Source organism: Abramis brama (genome assembly GCF_963993115.1).
Source record: "Abramis brama genome assembly, chromosome: 23".
NCBI lineage: Eukaryota > Metazoa > Chordata > Actinopteri > Cypriniformes > Leuciscidae > Abramis > Abramis brama.
In genome coordinates, this window is record NC_139985.1 from 30,162,446 (window position 1) to 30,181,084 (window position 18,639).

Here is an 18,639-nt window from a genome sequence, read left to right on the forward strand (position 1 = left end):
AAATAATATGAATATTATAAACAGTTTTGCAAATATTTTTTAGTATAATTTAGATTTGTATTTTATTTTAAATGTTTTTGTGTTTGTGTGTCTGCCACATACATGAATGTAAATGTAAATCCCTCAGAGTGTAGACGGGAAATTGAAATAAAAAGTAGTATTTTGGGTCTGTGCAGCTGCGGTTAACCATCAAATCATCACAGATTTATACACAATCCACAACACACCAAAATGTCAAAACTCTGCATGCATGTTCATGACCATAAATGAGAAATTGTCTAAATAAATTCCAAGGTTAACCAGTATTTCCGTCAACTTGCGGGTCAATTATGTATAATGCATTATAAGGGTATTTTTAATGCATGTTGCAACGCATTACATCGTTTCATAAATAATTGTAGCTAAAGTTCAAATCCATTATATTCATATCTGCACATCATATGCATATCTGGAATGGCTTGTTTGCCATGTGTTTCAATGCATTAAGGTGTGTTCAATGAATAGATAAGAAATAATGTATTTTTACAGTGGTTGAAATTATCCATCCAAGACCATTCAAGTCATTATAAGGCATACTGTAATTCATAATTTTATAATGCGTTATATATAAATATAAGCCTCAGTTTTACTTTAAAAATCCCCAGATTTCAACGTAAACAGCAGTACAACGACAATGCAAATCTACACTGGAGGGAAAGCACACACACACACACACACACACACACACCGTGTGTATACATGCAACCCACAGAAGCATCTGCCTTCATGTATGCAATGGTGCCATAACTGGTTCTTAGAGCTGAAGTTCCAGCCCACTGAACTGTAAAGCGAAGGAGGCGTGTGTGTGTGTGTGTGTGTGTGTGTGTGTAAAGGTGCGGCTTATGGCCACTAATGAAGTAAATGCTTCTGTATAATCCTGCAATCTGTGTAGAAACACGTGCAAGATAACACACTAAAGCATATCTGAGCCGTTTCAAAAGAGACACAATCCATCATCTTTACGCTGAAACCAAACAGCCACTCCTGTGAATATACACACACACACACACACACACGCACACACACATACATACACACACACACACACACACACACACACACACACACACACACACACACACACACACACACACACACACACACACACACACTGCAGTAGTTTTCAGTGCACCACAACTAAATGAGCAAAGTGCAGCAGTTTTAGCATTAAATCAGTGTAAACAGTGTTTCTGCTGCGATTTCCACACTTTACATTTATGACAACAGGGTGAAGTCCATCAGTGTGTTATATAACAGCTCGACTGTCTCATGTGTGTGTCTCACTCTATACTGTACGAGCTTTAAACAACACAACGTCTCAAACCACACACAGAACCAGATTCAAGATCGCATTTAAACAAAGAAAGTTTCGGATGTAAACGTGTAAAACACACAAACACACAAACTCAAGATGAAGAAATCTTGTAGATACGTGATCAAATGGAAGATCTTTGTGCTTTCACTGAATTACAAGATGCTTTTGTTTAAAGAACATGATCAGTTGCTATTTTACATTCGTGTTCATTCTGTTCATTGACATTCTTACACTGTTAATACAGTTTGTAATGAAAAATTCATATTAAAATAGAAAACAGAAGCGTTTTCACTAGTCTAGACTTTTGGACTGTATATGCAAACACACACACACACACACGCACGCACACACACACACACACACACACACAATGACGACACAAACAACATACATGGGAAAAACTTGAACACACACATCACAATGACACACACACACACACACACACACACACACACATACACACACACACACACACATAAACAAACAAACAAACACACAGACTCACACGCAAACATAATGACGACACAAACAACACACATGAGACAAACATGAACACACATATAAATGACACACACACACACACATAAACAAACAAACAAACACACAGACTCACACGCAAACGTAATGACGACACAAACAACACACATGAGACAAACATGAACACACATATAAATGACACACACACACACACACACACACATAAACAAACAAACAAACACACTCACACACAAACGTAATGATGACACAAACAACACACGAGACAAACATGAACACACACATCACAACAACGACACACACACAATCATTCTCTGAGTCCGAGTGACAAACTTTTCAATTTCCATTTTCAGTTTCTGTTTTTCTTTTTCTTTTTTGTTCTCGTTCTCCCACTTGCAGGATTTCTATTTAAAAGCACAGAGAATCGGAATGAGCAAACTGACCTCAGATTTAAAGCAGAATTAGACATTTACTGACCCTGCTTTCTTTTTAATTTCGCAATTTGTGTTTGCATCATAAATGTCATACGGTTCTTTGATTTCCTTAAATAACTTCAGGCCAGACATTGTGCGTCGACAGCGATTTGAGTCTGTCACAAGAATCTGACTCTAGTTCTTCAATTAAACACTGCTTACACCAGCAAACATCTGATTTTCTGTTTTATGGATATGTTCAACATGTAGAAACTCAGCCTTCATTTACTGTGTGTTGAGGAGCGATAACACATGTTCATCTCGGCAGATAACAAACAAGATCATATTCATATTGCAATATCATATTACACATGTGCAATCTCAACCAATCAAATAAATACACAGAAAACATCTTTTTTTTCTTCTTTTGTAAAAATGACAGAAGTTTTACTCACTCAAAACCAAATTAAAGATAAATCTAAATATATCTCAGCTTATTGTTTAAAATCCAATCTCTGCAGAACTGATTATAATAAAGTTTTAAATAAAGAATATATTGCATATAGTGACCCCAGCATGTATTTGGAAAATCATGAGAAAGATAAAACAAAACGAAACATCAATATGAATAATAGTTTTGTCAGAACTAACATGTTATTTGAATCAGTTGTTGTTTTGCTGATTTTTAGTGGATGTATGAAATCAGTTCTCAAGTTCATAACATGTTTCACCAAGCACAATAAACCATAAGTATAAACAAAATATTAACACTATTGTTTTATAATTTTAACCTATCAACCGATTTTATTATTATTATTAAAAAAAAAAAAAAATCTAACACACAACGACATTCACTGTTTTGAGGCCTCTATGATAATCAATATTTACTGTAAATTATTCACTATGAAAGTCAAATGCTTTCCACTAAAATAATCTGACTATTACCAGACACATCAAACCTGGAAATGCTGATGAATTCTCAGCAAATATAAGTGTTGAAACTCACTCATAAACAGAACAGCAAATAATAAAACCTATAAAACTAACCTCTCCTATTAAACACACACGCTTTTCAGTTAATTCCCAGATCCTCAGAGTTCATCTCAAACCCCATGTGTTCGTAAAAAGCGATATTATAATGTCCCAGTGGACACTTACCCGCAGTGAATGATGTTTTTTTGATATTGAAGCGTCTGTGCAGCATTAATGCAGTGAGAGATCTTCAGTATATTCACCTGTGCTCACTAGAGCTGGTCTGAAGTGCACTGACCTGTAGGGGTCTGAAGGTGTTCACTGACTCTCCTCCTCCCGCTGCTGTCTGTCGAGTGTGTGTGTGTGTGTGTGTGTGTGTGTGTGTGTCGCAGGAGTTTCCCTGCTGTCCGGGTTCGGGTCGGTGGGTTACAGGCTCAAACACTCAGTCAGTGTGTGTGTGTATGTGTGTGTGTGTGTGTGGAGAGAATATAAGGCGCAAAGATAGAATTCATGGCGCTGTGTCAAAACACAGCGAGCTTCCTAACTAGACAGCATTTTGAGGGAATATATCCGTGCACGCTCTCTCTCTCTCTCTCTCTCTCTCTCTCTCTCTCTCTCTCTCTCTCTCTCTCTCTCTCTCTCTCTCCCACACACACACACACACACACACACACACACGCGTGCGTCTATAAAGATTCCGTGCATTCAAATATAATAGGCTACGCTGCACACTTATAGTGATCAAGCATTCTGTAATTTAAAGACACTGAATGTTCTAAACGATTTAGATTAAATATTCTCAAAATGCTTCAAATTTAATACCCAAAAAATGACTTCAAATAAATATGACTAAATATGCAAAAGCATTGTTTTGCATTAAACATGTGAAGATGGCTAAGTCGTCTAGTTAGGGAGCTCCGTGTGTTTCGCGACACCGCCTCTGTTTCTCCTCCCATCTGGAACACCTTTGGAGCGCGTGGATAAATGCGGAAGAGCCGAACAAATCAACGCAGAATTATTATTTCCCATAACTGTTCAGTATATTACTCCACCTGTTGTCAGCCAAAAATGGTTTTTTTTTTGGTAATTTTGGCATTTAGACAAATTTCGTTTCCAATTGTAGGCTATTGATGTAAAATAATAACAATAGCCTACCTTATGCATGTTTCTAAAGAAAGTTTCATTTGATGTGATTGTGGAAGCTCGCAAACAGTTAACTCAAATCATATTTTGCAACTCTCTTCAGTGAATATATTCATGAGAGTTGTCAGTTTCTCGCACTTTCCCTCTAAATCACTTTCTGCCTCTTTCTGAAATCTACTGTAATCGCCATGACACAGCAATCAGTTGATGTCAGTATATTGCATCATTGATTCACATGATCATAAGTTTAGATAATGTGTAATAAAGATGTGGAAACTGAAGGTCTGACGGGTTTGAGTCTCTATAGCATCATCAGTCATATGACTGCTGTGGTTGTAAGAAATGGATTGTGTGTGTGTGTCTATATGTGTTTAATCAGCAAGATTATAATTACTTACTGATACCAACCTTACAGACATTCCGTTTGAAAATCTCATTGAGATATAGTTTTGCATACATGTGTTTTTCTCTCTTGATTTACATTATTATCGGATTTGTGTAGTGTCAAATTAGTGGGAATGACTTGAAATGATTAGTTTAGTTTGCTGGATGGAATATGATAACAGGCTGAATATTATTAACAGTTAGCAAAAATATTAGTCCCCTACTGCCACCTTCTGGAAACTCATATTCTCTAAGATTCATAAATAGGCTATGGAAGTAAAGAAATGGCAAATGTTTTTGAAACAAAAAAGCTTGTTGAATTGCACTAATTGGAAAAAAAAATGCATTGCATTAACCAAAATTATTCAATTAAATTATTCTCTAAGATTCATAAATTGAAAAAAAACTTTTTTTGAAAACCAAATGTCCAGGGAACTGGTCTTCACACTTACAAGTGTTCAGTTCACTTAAAAAATGTTTGTAAACCCGTTGCCTTAAAATTATTAAGTGGTAACACTTTACAATAAGGTTCATTAGTTAACATTAGCTAATGTATTAACTAACATGAACTAACAATGAGTAATACATTTGTTACAGTATTTATGAATCTTTGTTAATGTTAGTTAATAAAAATACAGCTGTTCATTGTTGTTCATGTTAGTTCACAGTGCATTAAATTAAGTTATGTGAACTTGACAATTCCACATTACCTAATTTTTATTTTATTTATTTACTTAACATTTTTAAGGCAACAGGTTTCCAATTTTTTTTAAAAGTTAAGTCAACTGATCACTTTTTACAGTGTGGTTGAGTCCTAAAAATATGAAGAAACAAACATAAACTGCCAAAAGTTTACAAACACATGCATAACAGTGCGAGCGGCCGCTCGATGCTTTAGCTGAATGCACATATAATGGACAGAATGCAAACGGTATGTCAGTGGAATGATGCGCCACATGTTTATTGACACTTTACAGAGGAAACAATCATCACCGGGTCATGCAAAGCATTATCACTGCGCACAAAGAAAACACAACATGAACAGTGTGACGCCGGAATAAACATATATTCAACTTAAACTCCTGAGATGTTAAACGTACAGTACGATACAATATGCAGAGATACTATAAACATGGCACTCATGAACATCTTGACAGGTTGATAAGTGTTGGATGTCGCTAAAATATTCCACTGAAATCCCACCAACCGCTGCGTTGAAACCGACCAGTCCAAGCATTGATTATTATAGGAAACTTGAATAGGAAAGTGCTTTATAAAGATCCCGAGGTATTGTTGAGCGGTAACACTTTACAGTAAGGTTCATTAGTTAACATTAGTTAACCACATTAGTTAGCATGAACTAATAATGAACTGCACTTATACAGCATTCATTAATCTCTGTTAATGTTAATTTCACCATTTAATAATACTTTATTAAAATCTTGTTAACATTAATGCACTTTGAACTAACATAAACAAACAATGAACAGCGGTATTTTTATTAACAAAGATGAACAAATTTAGTAACAATTGTATTGCTCATGGTTAGTTCATGTTGGTAAATACTAATGTTACAGTAACTAATGAACCTTATTGTAAACTGTTACCTGTTGAACTAATGTCTTACTGGCTAATGCTTACAACACACCAACTTGTTACACACACACACTACAGGGGATAAACAAGGGAAACTAGTCACAAATATTAGTCTCTGGGTAAAGAAAACACACTTTCACGATACAGCTACAACATCGAGGGTTACAGACGACTTCAGCATTCTCCGGCCTCCTGTAACTGATCGCTTTAGATTCATCCCTCCTCTTATAAATCCCAGTGTTTCGAGACGCCAACACTGAACATCACGCTAACCTTCATTAGTAACACTCGGATAATTACAGCAGAGTTGGGAGGAGGGGTTAAATGTACACAGCTACATGGAGTCCCTGGCCACCATTTTGTCAACCATTGTGTTGTTAGTCAGAGAACAGGCTGGCGAAAGACTTTCGCAAGTTTCGGATGGTCTCCGCCTTAGTTTCGTCCTCGTTGCTGGAACGGAAGGTGTCGCCAAAGGCGTTGAAGGCATTGGTCAAAGACTGGGATTTGCTGCAAAACAGTGGAAAAGCAGAAGCAAAATTAGATCATCTAACTTTAGGATTACGTCTTCATTTGGGCCTCGTCCACACTAATGCGTTTACGTTTTGAAAACGCATCTTTTTCTCTCCGTTTTGTTTTCCGTCCACACTGAAACAGCGTTTTTATTAATGAAAACAAAGCTTTTTGAAAACGCTCTCCAAAGTGGATACATTTAAAAACGGTGTTTTCGTGTTGTAGTGTGGACTGTGAAAATGGAGGTATTTAAAAACGATGACGTAAGTCATGTGACGCATATTGTACCAATAGATATTGATGTTTATAGCGGTATTGTGCCTGTTATCTGCTATTCACTTTCAAACTGTTGCTAAAATATGTTCATATCTTCATATCAAAATTTAGCATGAATTTTGCGTTTTCCAACGTTTCAATGTGGATGTTGGAACAAACTTTTGGAAAACGCCTGAAAACGCTAGTGTGAACGGAGGGCTTTTTAAAACAAAAACAGCGTTTTCAAATGTATCCGGATTAATGTAGACGTAGCCCTAATTTCAGTGAACACGAGAGTAAGGTGTTGAAGTAGAGGAGCTCACTCCCGCTCATGGAGATTCACCTTCCTGCAGAGATTTTAACTCTGAACTGGAGCAATCGCAGGATTCGGGTTCAATGCAAAGAAGGAGCGGTGGAACAGAGCTGAATCCTGCAGGAACTTAGGGCTGTATTCCAACTCGCATATTATGGGCCCTATTTTAATGATCTAAGCGCATGGTTTAAAGCGCACAGCGCAAGTGCACTTAGAGCGAGTCCGAAACCACTTTTGCTTGTTTAACGACGGGAAAAATGGTCGGCGGTCCCGGCGCATGGTCTAAAAGGGTCATCTCTATTCTCTTAATGAGTAATGGGTGTGTTTTGTCTCTATTCTCTTAATGAGTAATGGGTGTGTTTTGTCTCTATTCTCTTAATGAGTAATGGGTGTGTTTTGTCTCTATTCTCTTAATTAGTAATGGGTGTGTTTTGTCTCTATTCTCTTAATGAGTAATGGGTGTGTTTTGGGCGTAACGTGCAATAAACCAATCAGAGTCTCATCTCCCATTCCCTTTAAAAGCCAGTTGCGCTCGCGCCATGGCGGATTCGCTATTTACATGGTGGAATTTGCAAGCAGAAAAACTGAACGATTCTCTAGCAAGGAAACGGATCTGCTCGTGTGTGAGGTTAAAGTGTAAGCAAAACATCTACGTGACAAAGTGTACGTGCGTTGTGGACCCACCTATAGGCTCATTTAACTAATGTTCCCTTTACATAACAAAACAAATACTGCACCATTGACTTTAGACTAGGTTTTGTTGGTCAATGGCTCAGTCTATTTCAGTTCCTGAAAAATAGTAACGCTCCATAATGCGCCTGAACACACACCTGGTTTTCAGACCAGCAGCTCATGGGCGCATAAATAGGCGAAAATGCATTTGCTCTTTGAAAATGAAAACTGCGTCAGGCTGAAACTAGCAAAAGTTGCGTCGCGCCTGGCGCTGCATTGCACCGGATGTATGATAGGGTCCTGTATCATGTTAGGATTAGCGCAGGGGTGCCAAACTCGTTCCTGAAGGGCCACAGTCCTGCAGAGATTAGCTTCAACCCTTATTAAATACACCTGATCTGGCTAATCAAGTCCTTCAGGAAACCACAGGTATGTTTGTCGGCGCAGGGTTGGAACTAAACTCTGTAGGATTGTGGCCCTCCAGGACCTGAGTTTGAAAATATAATGTCTATGCAAGAGAACTGATTTGCATTGTCTCTTCAACTTTGGCATATTGGCTCACTATAGCCCTATTTGGACTGTAATTGTTTCTCATGGGGTCATAAGGTATTATCAACATTTACAGGGGTAGTCGGTGATATTATTGCTGTCTGAATCCAGAATGTCAGTGTTTTTCTCCCACCACCCGTGTACAAATGCCCAGCTGAATTAACTACTGTTTTTTGACAAACACAAGGTCGTGTGGTGATTTAGGGCGCTTGCACACTAGCACTTTTGATGATGCAAGCGTACCGCGGTTCGGATACAAATAATGTGAACACAGTCCATCGGGGGAGGGGGAGCAATCGAACTCGGGTTCGGAACAGGCAATCGAACCAAGTGTGAAAGCGCCCTAAGTGTCGTCTGAATCCACATCTCTGAGTTTACAAGAAGAGATCACTTCAAAACTCACTGTTTTTGACCACTGCCGATCACCGTACGTGCAATAACTGTTGCGCTTCACTGTAATCTGCATGCATTTTAAAGATACACTTTTTACACTTTCATTACTGAAATGCTGGAAAGTATTTACAAGAACAATGTTTCATCAGCGCTCCACCTCAGCGAACAAAAAGGAGAAAAGCACGTAAACATTTGAAATGGGCCGTTATTGTGACAGCGATATATATGAGAGAATTTTAAAATATGTAGGCTTTTATGCACAACATTAAAAATACAAACCAAGCAGATTTATTATTACCTCATTTAAATAAGAGGCTGCATTAACTTGTTTCTGCTAATTTCCATATTTTTTTTAATTACATCCTTTTGAGATAAAATGCAAGACAGAAAACCATTTTGAATATAGCGGACGCGCGTCTAGCTTCCTATTTAAAAAAAAAGAGAATTAAATAATTAATAAATAGAACATTATTTTCCTATTATTAAATTAAATACGAATTTATCCGTATTATTCCAAGCATATGACATTTTATTTACAGCAGACGATCATGTGACTGATCACTTGAGCAGCGAGTTCGCGGGTTCATGGGATCATACCATCAATATATCGTTATTTACAATCGAGTTTTATCACTGAGGTGCCATGCTAATTTATTTTTAATTTAATTAATTAATTCCACATGAGAAACAATTACAGTCCAAATAGGGCTAAAGTTAATATTTTACCATACGTACTTTTTTAATAGCATTCAAAAAGTGGATGTGACTTAGCCGATATCTCCAGGAGAATAACTGCACATCCCTAGTGGAATTTCACAATGTTTTCTTGCTAAAATGGACAGTTGCACTTTATTAAGTGTGCTTGCTGAAAGCAGCACTTATTGTTCTTCTTAAGTTTTCTTCTTCTTCTTCTTCTTCTTCTTATTATTCCCGGGAGAAAAATTTTGGCCAGCTCCTGCGCCTAGGCCCTTTGAGACAGAGACACCGTTCCAACTTTAAAACGTCCGGTCAGTACCGGTGTAAGTTGCTCGCGAAGATGACATCACGAGTCCATGTCGTTTGTCCGCCAAATTGGATTGAACAGAAAGCGAATCTAAAGTTTCACAGGTCACAAATTTGGTCCGAACTTCACGAAACTGGACGTACATGATCCTTGGACCAAGCCTCACAAAAGTTACTAGAAGGATTTTTGATTTTCGGAAGCGTTTGCCCGTCACAGCCAAACGAAACCAGCGGCGTAGTCGCCAAACAGGAAGTCGTCCATATCTCAGGAACTATGTCACGTATCGAAACCAAACTTTGTACATGAACTCGGGACTCCAATGTGAGGATGCACAAGATGTGAATTTTTTTATTTTATTTTTTATTTCTGGCTAATAGACAAACCCATTTACCTATGTCTATGCAAGAGTTTCACCTCACACTTTTAATGTTAATGCATTTAGACAGTAGGTGGCACTGTTGTATTACATTTCACAGAGCTGCCAAGTCAGTGTATATACTGCATTCGTTTTTACTAGGTTTGTCTTAATAAATGCAGGCATGAATTTCGTTTTTTGCATTGGTCTAATTTAATTATCTTCATTTATTTATATATACAGATTTGTATGCATGAATTGTGCATTTCCAGTTCTCAAAACAGTTAATAAAAAAATAAAAAAAAACACTTTATACAAAATACATCATGCTCTTCTTCGCTAACCGAACAAACAATTCATTGTCTGTGGCTGTGTTTGTGCACACGGGAAATATGCTGCGCATAACAATAGAAAACAAGGAGAAACGCGCAGTCACATGCTCAAACAGTGCGTTCCATTTGACCGTAAGTGGACTGCGAAGTGGACTTCACACGTTCCCTTTCAAGGGAACTCGCGTTGCGTCGAGTTTGACGCTATGGGAACGCTTTGCGTGATGACGTCTTGAAGCACATGTAAAATCAGTCCAATGGTGTGGCGGAACGTCAGAGGCGGGTGACGTCACGTACCAGGAAGCTATAAAAGCCGGCCCGAAACAGAAAACGAAAGCTTTCTGAGTCTTCAGTTGCGCTCTGTGTGAAATCTGTCTGTATATTTGGTGTTGTCTGTCTATATCATATATATATATATTCAGTATGGCGAGCGAGCAGCAGTTTAGAGTGTGTGTCCATCCCTGCCCGCGTTATTTAACGGGAGGTGACACACACACTCTTTGTGTTGTTTGTTTGGGAGAGGAGCATGCCCAGTCAGCACTCGAGGGTGGTGACTGTGTGCATTGCTGTGCGCTTCCATTGCGTACGCTCCGATCCCGCTTGGCTCGGTTCAATCCCGACCACGCTCCCCAGGGCTCGGGTCCCGCCGCTGCCGAGGCACGGCGTCGATCTCAGACCTGGGGTTCACAGATGGATTTATCAGTGGATGTTGAGACGGGCTCTGCCTTATCTCAGCATCCGTCTGATAGATCCAGTGCCTCTTATCAGGGTGTGGAAGCACGCGCTGCGGTTTCTTCCCCCCCGATAGAGGTACCAGTACTGCAACTATCCAGCTCTGAGGAGTTGGATGTTGTGAGTATTGTAGCTGAGTCTGAGGATTCGCCACCTCAGTCTCATGCGTTTGAGGAACTGCTCGATGTCATTACTAGAGCTGTTGACAGACTGTCTATTGAGTGGCCAGAAGTAGGCAGGACGTTCGTTCGAAAAGTAAGCTCGACGAACGCTTCCTGCCATCTCGTGCGCAGCCCCAGCGCAGGAGCCTGCCGTTTTTCCCCGATCTCCACACCGAGGTGTCGAGATCGTGGGCGAAACCAGTGTCATATCGAGTGTATACTGCACAAACATCACACTATTCATCCATTCACAATTATAAAGAGCATGGTTATGGGGAGATGCCGAAGGTGGAAGAGACGCTCGCGAGCTATCTCTCTCCAGCAACGGCATCTTCTCTGAAGGCTCCTGCACTTCCATCCAAGCCAGTAAAAGTTACTTCTTCCCTGGTTCATAAAGCTTATGCCGCCGCCGGTCAAGCTGCAGCGTGTTTACATACAATGTCCATAATGCAGGCTTACCAGGCTGAGTTATTGGGTGATTTTGAGGAGGGCGGGGGTATTAGTGCTGATACGGTGTCTGAACTGCGTAGAGCCACGGATTTGTCTCTCAGGGCCACCAAGGAGACGGCTAAATCCATCGGCCGCTCTATGGCAGCCCTGGTGGCCACTGAGAGGCATCTGTGGCTCAACTTAAGTGACATAAAGGACAAAGAAAAACATGTTCTTTTAGATGCACCAGTATCCACGCAAGGGTTATTTGGAGACGCAGTTAATAGTGCTGTAGCGAAGTCACAAGAAGCTTCAAAACAGGCAGCTGCACTTCAGAAACTTCTCCCCCGCCGTTCTTTCTATGAGGCTGCTGAGCGGGAGCAGCCTCACTCCTCTAAAAAGAGCGCTGAGCACCGCGCCACTCAGAAACAGAGCGTTTCCTCCCGTGCTCCCCCACAAAAATCTCGGGGACACGGAGGGCGCTCTCAAACCCAGCAGTCTTCGAGGGGTAAAACGGATCTGCGGACCGTTATTACCGCCAAGAAGGCTGCTGGGAAAAAGTCCTGATGTCTGAGGGCTCAGGACAAATGAGGGTAGTCCCCCCGAAGCAGAGCGGTTAACACCTCTTTTCACGGTGCCCGTCTCCCTTCGGTGCCCTCAGGGGACCGTTCTGCCAACCCTGCCGCCTCCGGCGTTACAGGGCGCAGCGGTCTCCGGCGAGCACATATCTCAAGGTCCACCCGGAAACGTAGTGGCCTCGGGATGCCCGCCCCCTCTGAGGAGGGTGCTAGAGCAGTCTGTTTGGTCGTTCCCTGCCGGTGCGCCGTTACAGGGCGACGAACCGACTACTCAACAGCAACAAAATCCAGAAACCAGTCTCGAGAGACTGGTACCTCTAGTAGAATCTTTGACAGCGTGGAAGCTACTGTCAAATGTTTCTCGTTGGGTCCTGCAGACCGTGGAAAAAGGGTATTAGATACAATTCTAGTAACGCCCACCGCGGTTTATGGGGGTCCTGCCCACTATGGTGGGCCCAGAGCAGGTTCTGGTTATGGAACAGGAAGTAAACACTCTGTTAGAGAAAGGGGCCATAGAATATGTACCTCCCTCCAACAGGGAAACCGGGTTTTACAGCCGGTACTTCATAGTTCCAAAGTAGGACGGGGGATTGCGTCCCATTTTAGGTCTTCGAGTTGTCATGCAGCTCAAGTTCAAAATGTTAACATTGAGACAATCGTGCCACAGATTAGTCCGAGGACTGGTTTGTCACGATAGACCTCAAGGACGCATATTTCCATCCGTCCGTGTCATTGGAAGTTCCTGAGGTTTGCTTTCGGGGGCAAAGCATACCAATATCGAGTTCTTCCATTCGGCCTGGCTTTATCACCCCGCACTTTCACCAAATGGGTGGATGCAGCTCTGGCGCCTCTGCGCCTCCGGGGTATTCGCATCACGAACTACATCGACGATTGGTTGATTTTAGCTCAGTCGCATTAGATGGCGGTTCAACATCGAGATGTTGTTCTCGCCCATATGAAAGAGTTGGGGTTAAGGCTGAACGCCAAGAAGAGTGTGCTTCTCTATTTTAGAGGACCACTTTTTTAGGCGTGGTTTGGGATTCAGTGTCGATGCAGGCGCGCCTGTCATCGCCACGCTTCGATCCTGGCAGCTGTGAGAAGTGTAAAGCTAGGCCAGCTACTCACTGTCAAACAGTTCCAGAGACTGTTGGGTCTCATGGCAGCAGCTTCCAACGGGATACCTTTTGGACTGCTGCACATGAGGCCCCTGCAGTGGTGGCTCAGGACCAGAGGGTTTTTCCCCGAGGGGCAACCCATTTCGCACAATCAAGGTCACGCGGTGATGCCTACGTGCCTTGGTTATGTGGAAGAAACCTTGGTTCCTGTCCCAGGGCCCAGTGCTGGGAGCTCCTTGTCGTCGCAAACTGCTAACGACGGATGCTTCCCTCACGGGTTGGGGAGCGATCCTGAGGGTCGCTCATCTCAAGGTCTGTGGGAAGACCATCATCGTTCCTGGCATTCTATAGCCTAGAGATGTTAGCTGTCTTCCGGGCTCTGAGGAGCTTTATCACAGGTCTCAGGGGACACCATGTGTAGTACATACGGACAACACGTCGGTAGTCGCCTATATCAAGGGGGTTTGCGCTGGCACGCCATATCCTCTTGTGGTCCCAGGGGAAGTTGCTGTCACTCAAGGCAGCCTACATCCCCGGGGTCCAGAATATAGGAGCAGACACTCTGTCGAGACAGGGGCCGAGGCCCGGGGAATGGTGGCTCCACCCCCGAGGTGGTGGAGCTGATATGGAAATTATAAGTGGATCTGTTTGCGTCTCGAGAGACGTCTCACTGTCCACTTTGGTTCTCCCTCACGCATCCAGCTCCTCTGGGACTGGATGCTATGGTACAGACGTGGCCGAGGCTACGTCTGTACGCCTTTCCCCCAGTTGCTCTGCTCCCGGGAGTTCTGGAAAGAGTTCGCAGGGACCGGGTTTGCCTGCTTCTTATAGCCCCGCGCTGGCCGGGCAGAGTATGGTTTCCCGATCTCGTGTCTCTCCTCGACGGGCCTCCTCTGGAGCTACCCGTCAGGAGGGACCTTCTGTCCCAGGCGGAGGGCTCGATATTTCACCCTCGGCCAGAACTGTGGAACCTGTGGGCTTGGCCTCTGAGGGGGCCCAGCTCATAGAGTCAGGTCTCTCAACTGAGGTTGTTGAGACCATTCTACAGTCCAGAGCTCCCTCCACGAGGAAACTTTATGCCCTGAACTGGAGAGTATTCACCTCTTTGTGTAGTGACCGTCGGTTGGATCCAGTCAACTGCCCAATTGGTACAGTTCTGGAGTTCCTGCAGGACCGGTTCACTGCAGGTCTGACCCCGTCCACTTTAAAGGTTTATGTGGCGGCCGTAGGTGCTTACCACAGTCCTTTGGGTGGAATGTCTGTGGGGAAAGACCCCTTTGGTATCTCGTTTCCCTCGTGGCACTTGGAGGTCCTCCTCCCTTTCGAAATCGGACCAGGAGGCGAATAATTTGCTTTGCCCTGTTCGGGCGTTAGACGCGTATGTCCACAGAGCTGCCCTGTGGCGTAAAAGTGACATTTGCTCCCCTAACAAGGGAGGTCCAGTGTCTAAGCAAAGGATGAGCAGTGGGTGGTTGAGACTATCTCACTTGCTTATGAGGCGGCTGGACAGCCTTCTCCTTTGGCTGTCCGGTCGCACTCTACGAGGAGTATGGCGGCCTCTAAGGCCCTTATATCAGGAGTTTCGTTACAGGACGTTTGTGATGCGGCAGGCTGGTCCTCACCGCACACTTTCGTCAGGTTCTACTCTCTGGATCTAGACTCTGCTCCAGGGTCTCATGTTTTGTCTTCCTAGTGCTGCTCACCAGATTTCACACAGGACAGACATTTGTAGCTATGGAGGCGTTGGTATAGACGTTCCCATAGCGTCAAACTCGACGCAACGCGAGTTCCCTTGAAAGGGAACGCCTCGGTTACGACTGTAACCTCGGTTCCCTGAAGAGGGAACGAGCGTTGCGTCACCTTGCCATATCTCCTTCATGCCTGTCAACACGACTTCAGACTTTACGAAGCTTTCGTTTTCTGTTTCGGGCCGGCTTTTATAGCTTCCTGGTACGTGACGTCACCCGCCTCTGACGTTCCGCCACACCATTGGACTGATTTTACATGTGCTTCAAGACGTCATCACGCAAAGCGTTCCCATAGCGTCAAACTCGACGCAACGCTCGTTCCCTCTTCAGGGAACCGAGGTTACAGTCGTAACCGAGGCGTTTTCCGCCATCTTAAGTGAGATTCCAATCCGAAGGGAGCGAACATGTTCAGTTCGAAGGGCATTGCGCACGGCATAGGGAATAAGGGAACATCGATACATCACTTCACATGAAGTGGAGAGCGATGATCACCCAACTGTCATTTCGCGCACCACGTCATCACCAGTCAGAACGGTCATAACTAACGATGGAGGAGTTTACGTGTGTAAGTATTCATACATTTCGCCATTGTTATACAAATGACAGTATTTTAATGGTTATTGTTGTGAATATTACATATACTATTTTTGATGATTATAATTTACCTCAGTGAATGCAGCCAGCTTAGCTAGTTTGTGAAGTAAAGTGATTTTATTTTAGGTAGTTGAAAATAGTGCAATATAATTGTAAATATATAATATAATAATAAAAATTAAAATATGAATGTAGTCCTATATATATTTATGTTATATCATAATCTGCCCGACCCCGTCGTTGACTTTCTTTGATGACGTTTGCAGGGCGTTTCAAATGAGCGGTTATTGTCAGTGATGGAGGATTGTCACTTCAACTGATATACCGTGCTCAGGGAGTAGGGGAGCAGTGAACACTGCGTATGGACCCTGTCGAATGGAACGCACATTAGATGTGTAAAAACAAGTGGAAAGCGCGAGCGCGCCGCTGTCTCCTTTCCACAAGCGCTTGTTCTCCTGTGGCGTCTGTCGTTGCTATGCAACCATGAACTGCGCTCTCCATGATGACAAGAGCTGTGTCTGAAATCGCTCCCTATCCACTATATAGTGCACTATTTAGGGTGTCGACCATTTTGTAGTGGTGTCCGAATTCTGAGTGAACGACATCATTCCCTACATTCTTCACTACTTTTACCCACAATCCTCTCTGAATTCGAGTGTACATACGATGTACACTTGCTGAGACACTATTTCCCACAATCCAACACGATAAGGCGATAGAGCGCGAATGAAAAATAAACAAAAATGTCACCATGGCAATGGTGCACGCGACAATCATTTATAAGACCAGACGCCTGGTTATTTATTTATATATACCGTTATATCTATATTTGAATAAACAAATGTGTTGTGTAGTGTTTTGTTCTCTTTTATTTTCACATATAAATGTAAAAAGTAAATAAATATGACAAGCAAGTGTTTTTATTATCTTTTTTTTAATCAAATAACGCAATAAACGTGAAAAATACATACATACAATTGTTACATACAATTCATACAGCCAAAAAAAGGAAATATTAAAGATGGGTAGGTAATGTTTATGACAAATTGTCCGAGCTCTCTGGCGCGTGATAATTATGTCAGCGTCCGAATTCTTTGCTGATGTAGTGCACTCAACTGCCATTCACTATGTAGGGATTAGTGAATGAGTGAACGAGTGAGCGGTTTCAGACACAGCTAAGGAAGTATCAGCAAAAGATTAATAGATTTCTAGCCCTTGCATTAGCTTTACTACTAGATATATTTATGGAGATGAAAAATAATAAGGCGCCCTGTACAGCTATGATCAGCTGTTCGCCGAGCATTCAATGTTGTTACGCTGCAAGCTGATGGTTCGTTGCTGCCGCGCTCTATCACTCGCACACCATAAAGAGCAAATTGTTTTTTAATGTTTCAATTTCTTGATTAAAATGACATAATTTGGAAGTGGATAATTTCTTCACAAACAGCTCATTATGACTCAATGTTAGAATGCTGCACCTACACTCGATAGTGTGAATAAGATCAGCGTAACGCAGACCACTGCATTGACAGGGTAAAACATTTGATCTGTCTACGGCCAGGGCTCAGCGGAAGACAGAAAATGCCGGTCCAGCACTGATTGAGGAATTAAATTCGAAAATAAAAGACAGTTTGACATATTTTTTCTCGCATTCTCGCATTTTTTCTCGCATCTCGCATCTATCCACTACCTGCTAACGTTAGTGCACTGCACCCGAGCAAGCACACTTTGCAGTTCCTCCGGAAATGCATTTTTCTAGTTTAGATAGTCCACTTTAGACATTCTACCGACTAGAAGTAAAGGCGGGTGCACACTGTGCGATTTATAGTAGTCCAGTCCGAGTGTTGCTGAGTGTCAGACTGTACACTCTCACACCCTCAGTGTCATTACTGTATGATAAAAACGGATGCACGCAAGAAAACTTGTCTGGAGTTTTACATCATCAATCATTTGACACGTTCGGTGATGTGATCTGCATGACACGCGGGATTGAAACGGTGGCTACAAAGAAATCTTCAACGTTAATTTTGGTCACGGCTTGTTTTGAAAAACGAAGACAATTTGACGGTTGTCGTAGGAGAGTCACTGCAGGACTGAGAGTCAAATCTTTTGACACTGCCAGAATTTTGTCGTAGGTTAAATTTGATCTCAATGGTCATTGATCGGCTGTCGGTGAACATGTCAAACTAATGATCAAAGACTTCAGATTTTAGCCTAGGATCAGAGAATTCTTTAGGATTTGTAAAATTTGTCTCAGACGGTCAAGTCGTGGCCAAAATTGCACAGTGTGCACCGGCTTAACTTTGCAACTACATGTCAACTAGTCTCAGGCTGAGACGTCACGCCTGTGGACTTCTGGCTGAACGTCTGATGCATAAGGCACAGAGAACGGGAAACACTTCACGAGTTTTGAGGACATCATCTGATTGGTTGAATTCTACAGGATTTTTTAATTTTAATTGCGACTAATTGCGACTTTTTATCTCACAATTGCGAGTTATAAAGTCCAATTCTAAGGAAGAAAATACTGACTTTTTCTTCAGAAT

General features: G+C 42.2%; 2 protein-coding genes across 4 annotated transcripts in view; both read right to left on the minus strand.

The window, feature by feature from the left end:
* The window catches only part of pparg (peroxisome proliferator-activated receptor gamma), a 36,016-nt gene extending 32,262 nt beyond the window's left edge, over window positions 1–3,754 (minus strand). For 2 of the 3 annotated variants that reach the window (XR_014604238.1, XM_084100137.1), the window contains exon 1: window positions 3,533–3,754. Coding sequence is in view for 1 of the 3 variants with exons in the window: in XM_084100136.1 (XP_083956262.1) it covers window positions 3,421–3,466 (46 nt within the window). In the remaining 2 variants the exon portion in view is untranslated. Of the gene's footprint in view, window positions 1–3,420 lie in introns of all 3 variants that reach the window. The other variant, XM_084100136.1, reaches the window with a different exon arrangement.
* Window positions 3,755–5,692: 1,938 nt separating this feature from the next.
* syn2b (synapsin IIb) overlaps window positions 5,693–18,639 on the minus strand; it is a 140,334-nt gene continuing 127,387 nt past the window's right edge. Inside the window, exon 13 of the mRNA XM_084100842.1 lies at window positions 5,693–6,864. Coding sequence (XP_083956968.1) covers window positions 6,735–6,864 — 130 coding nt within the window. The 3' untranslated portion in view covers window positions 5,693–6,734. The remainder of the gene's footprint in view (window positions 6,865–18,639) is intronic.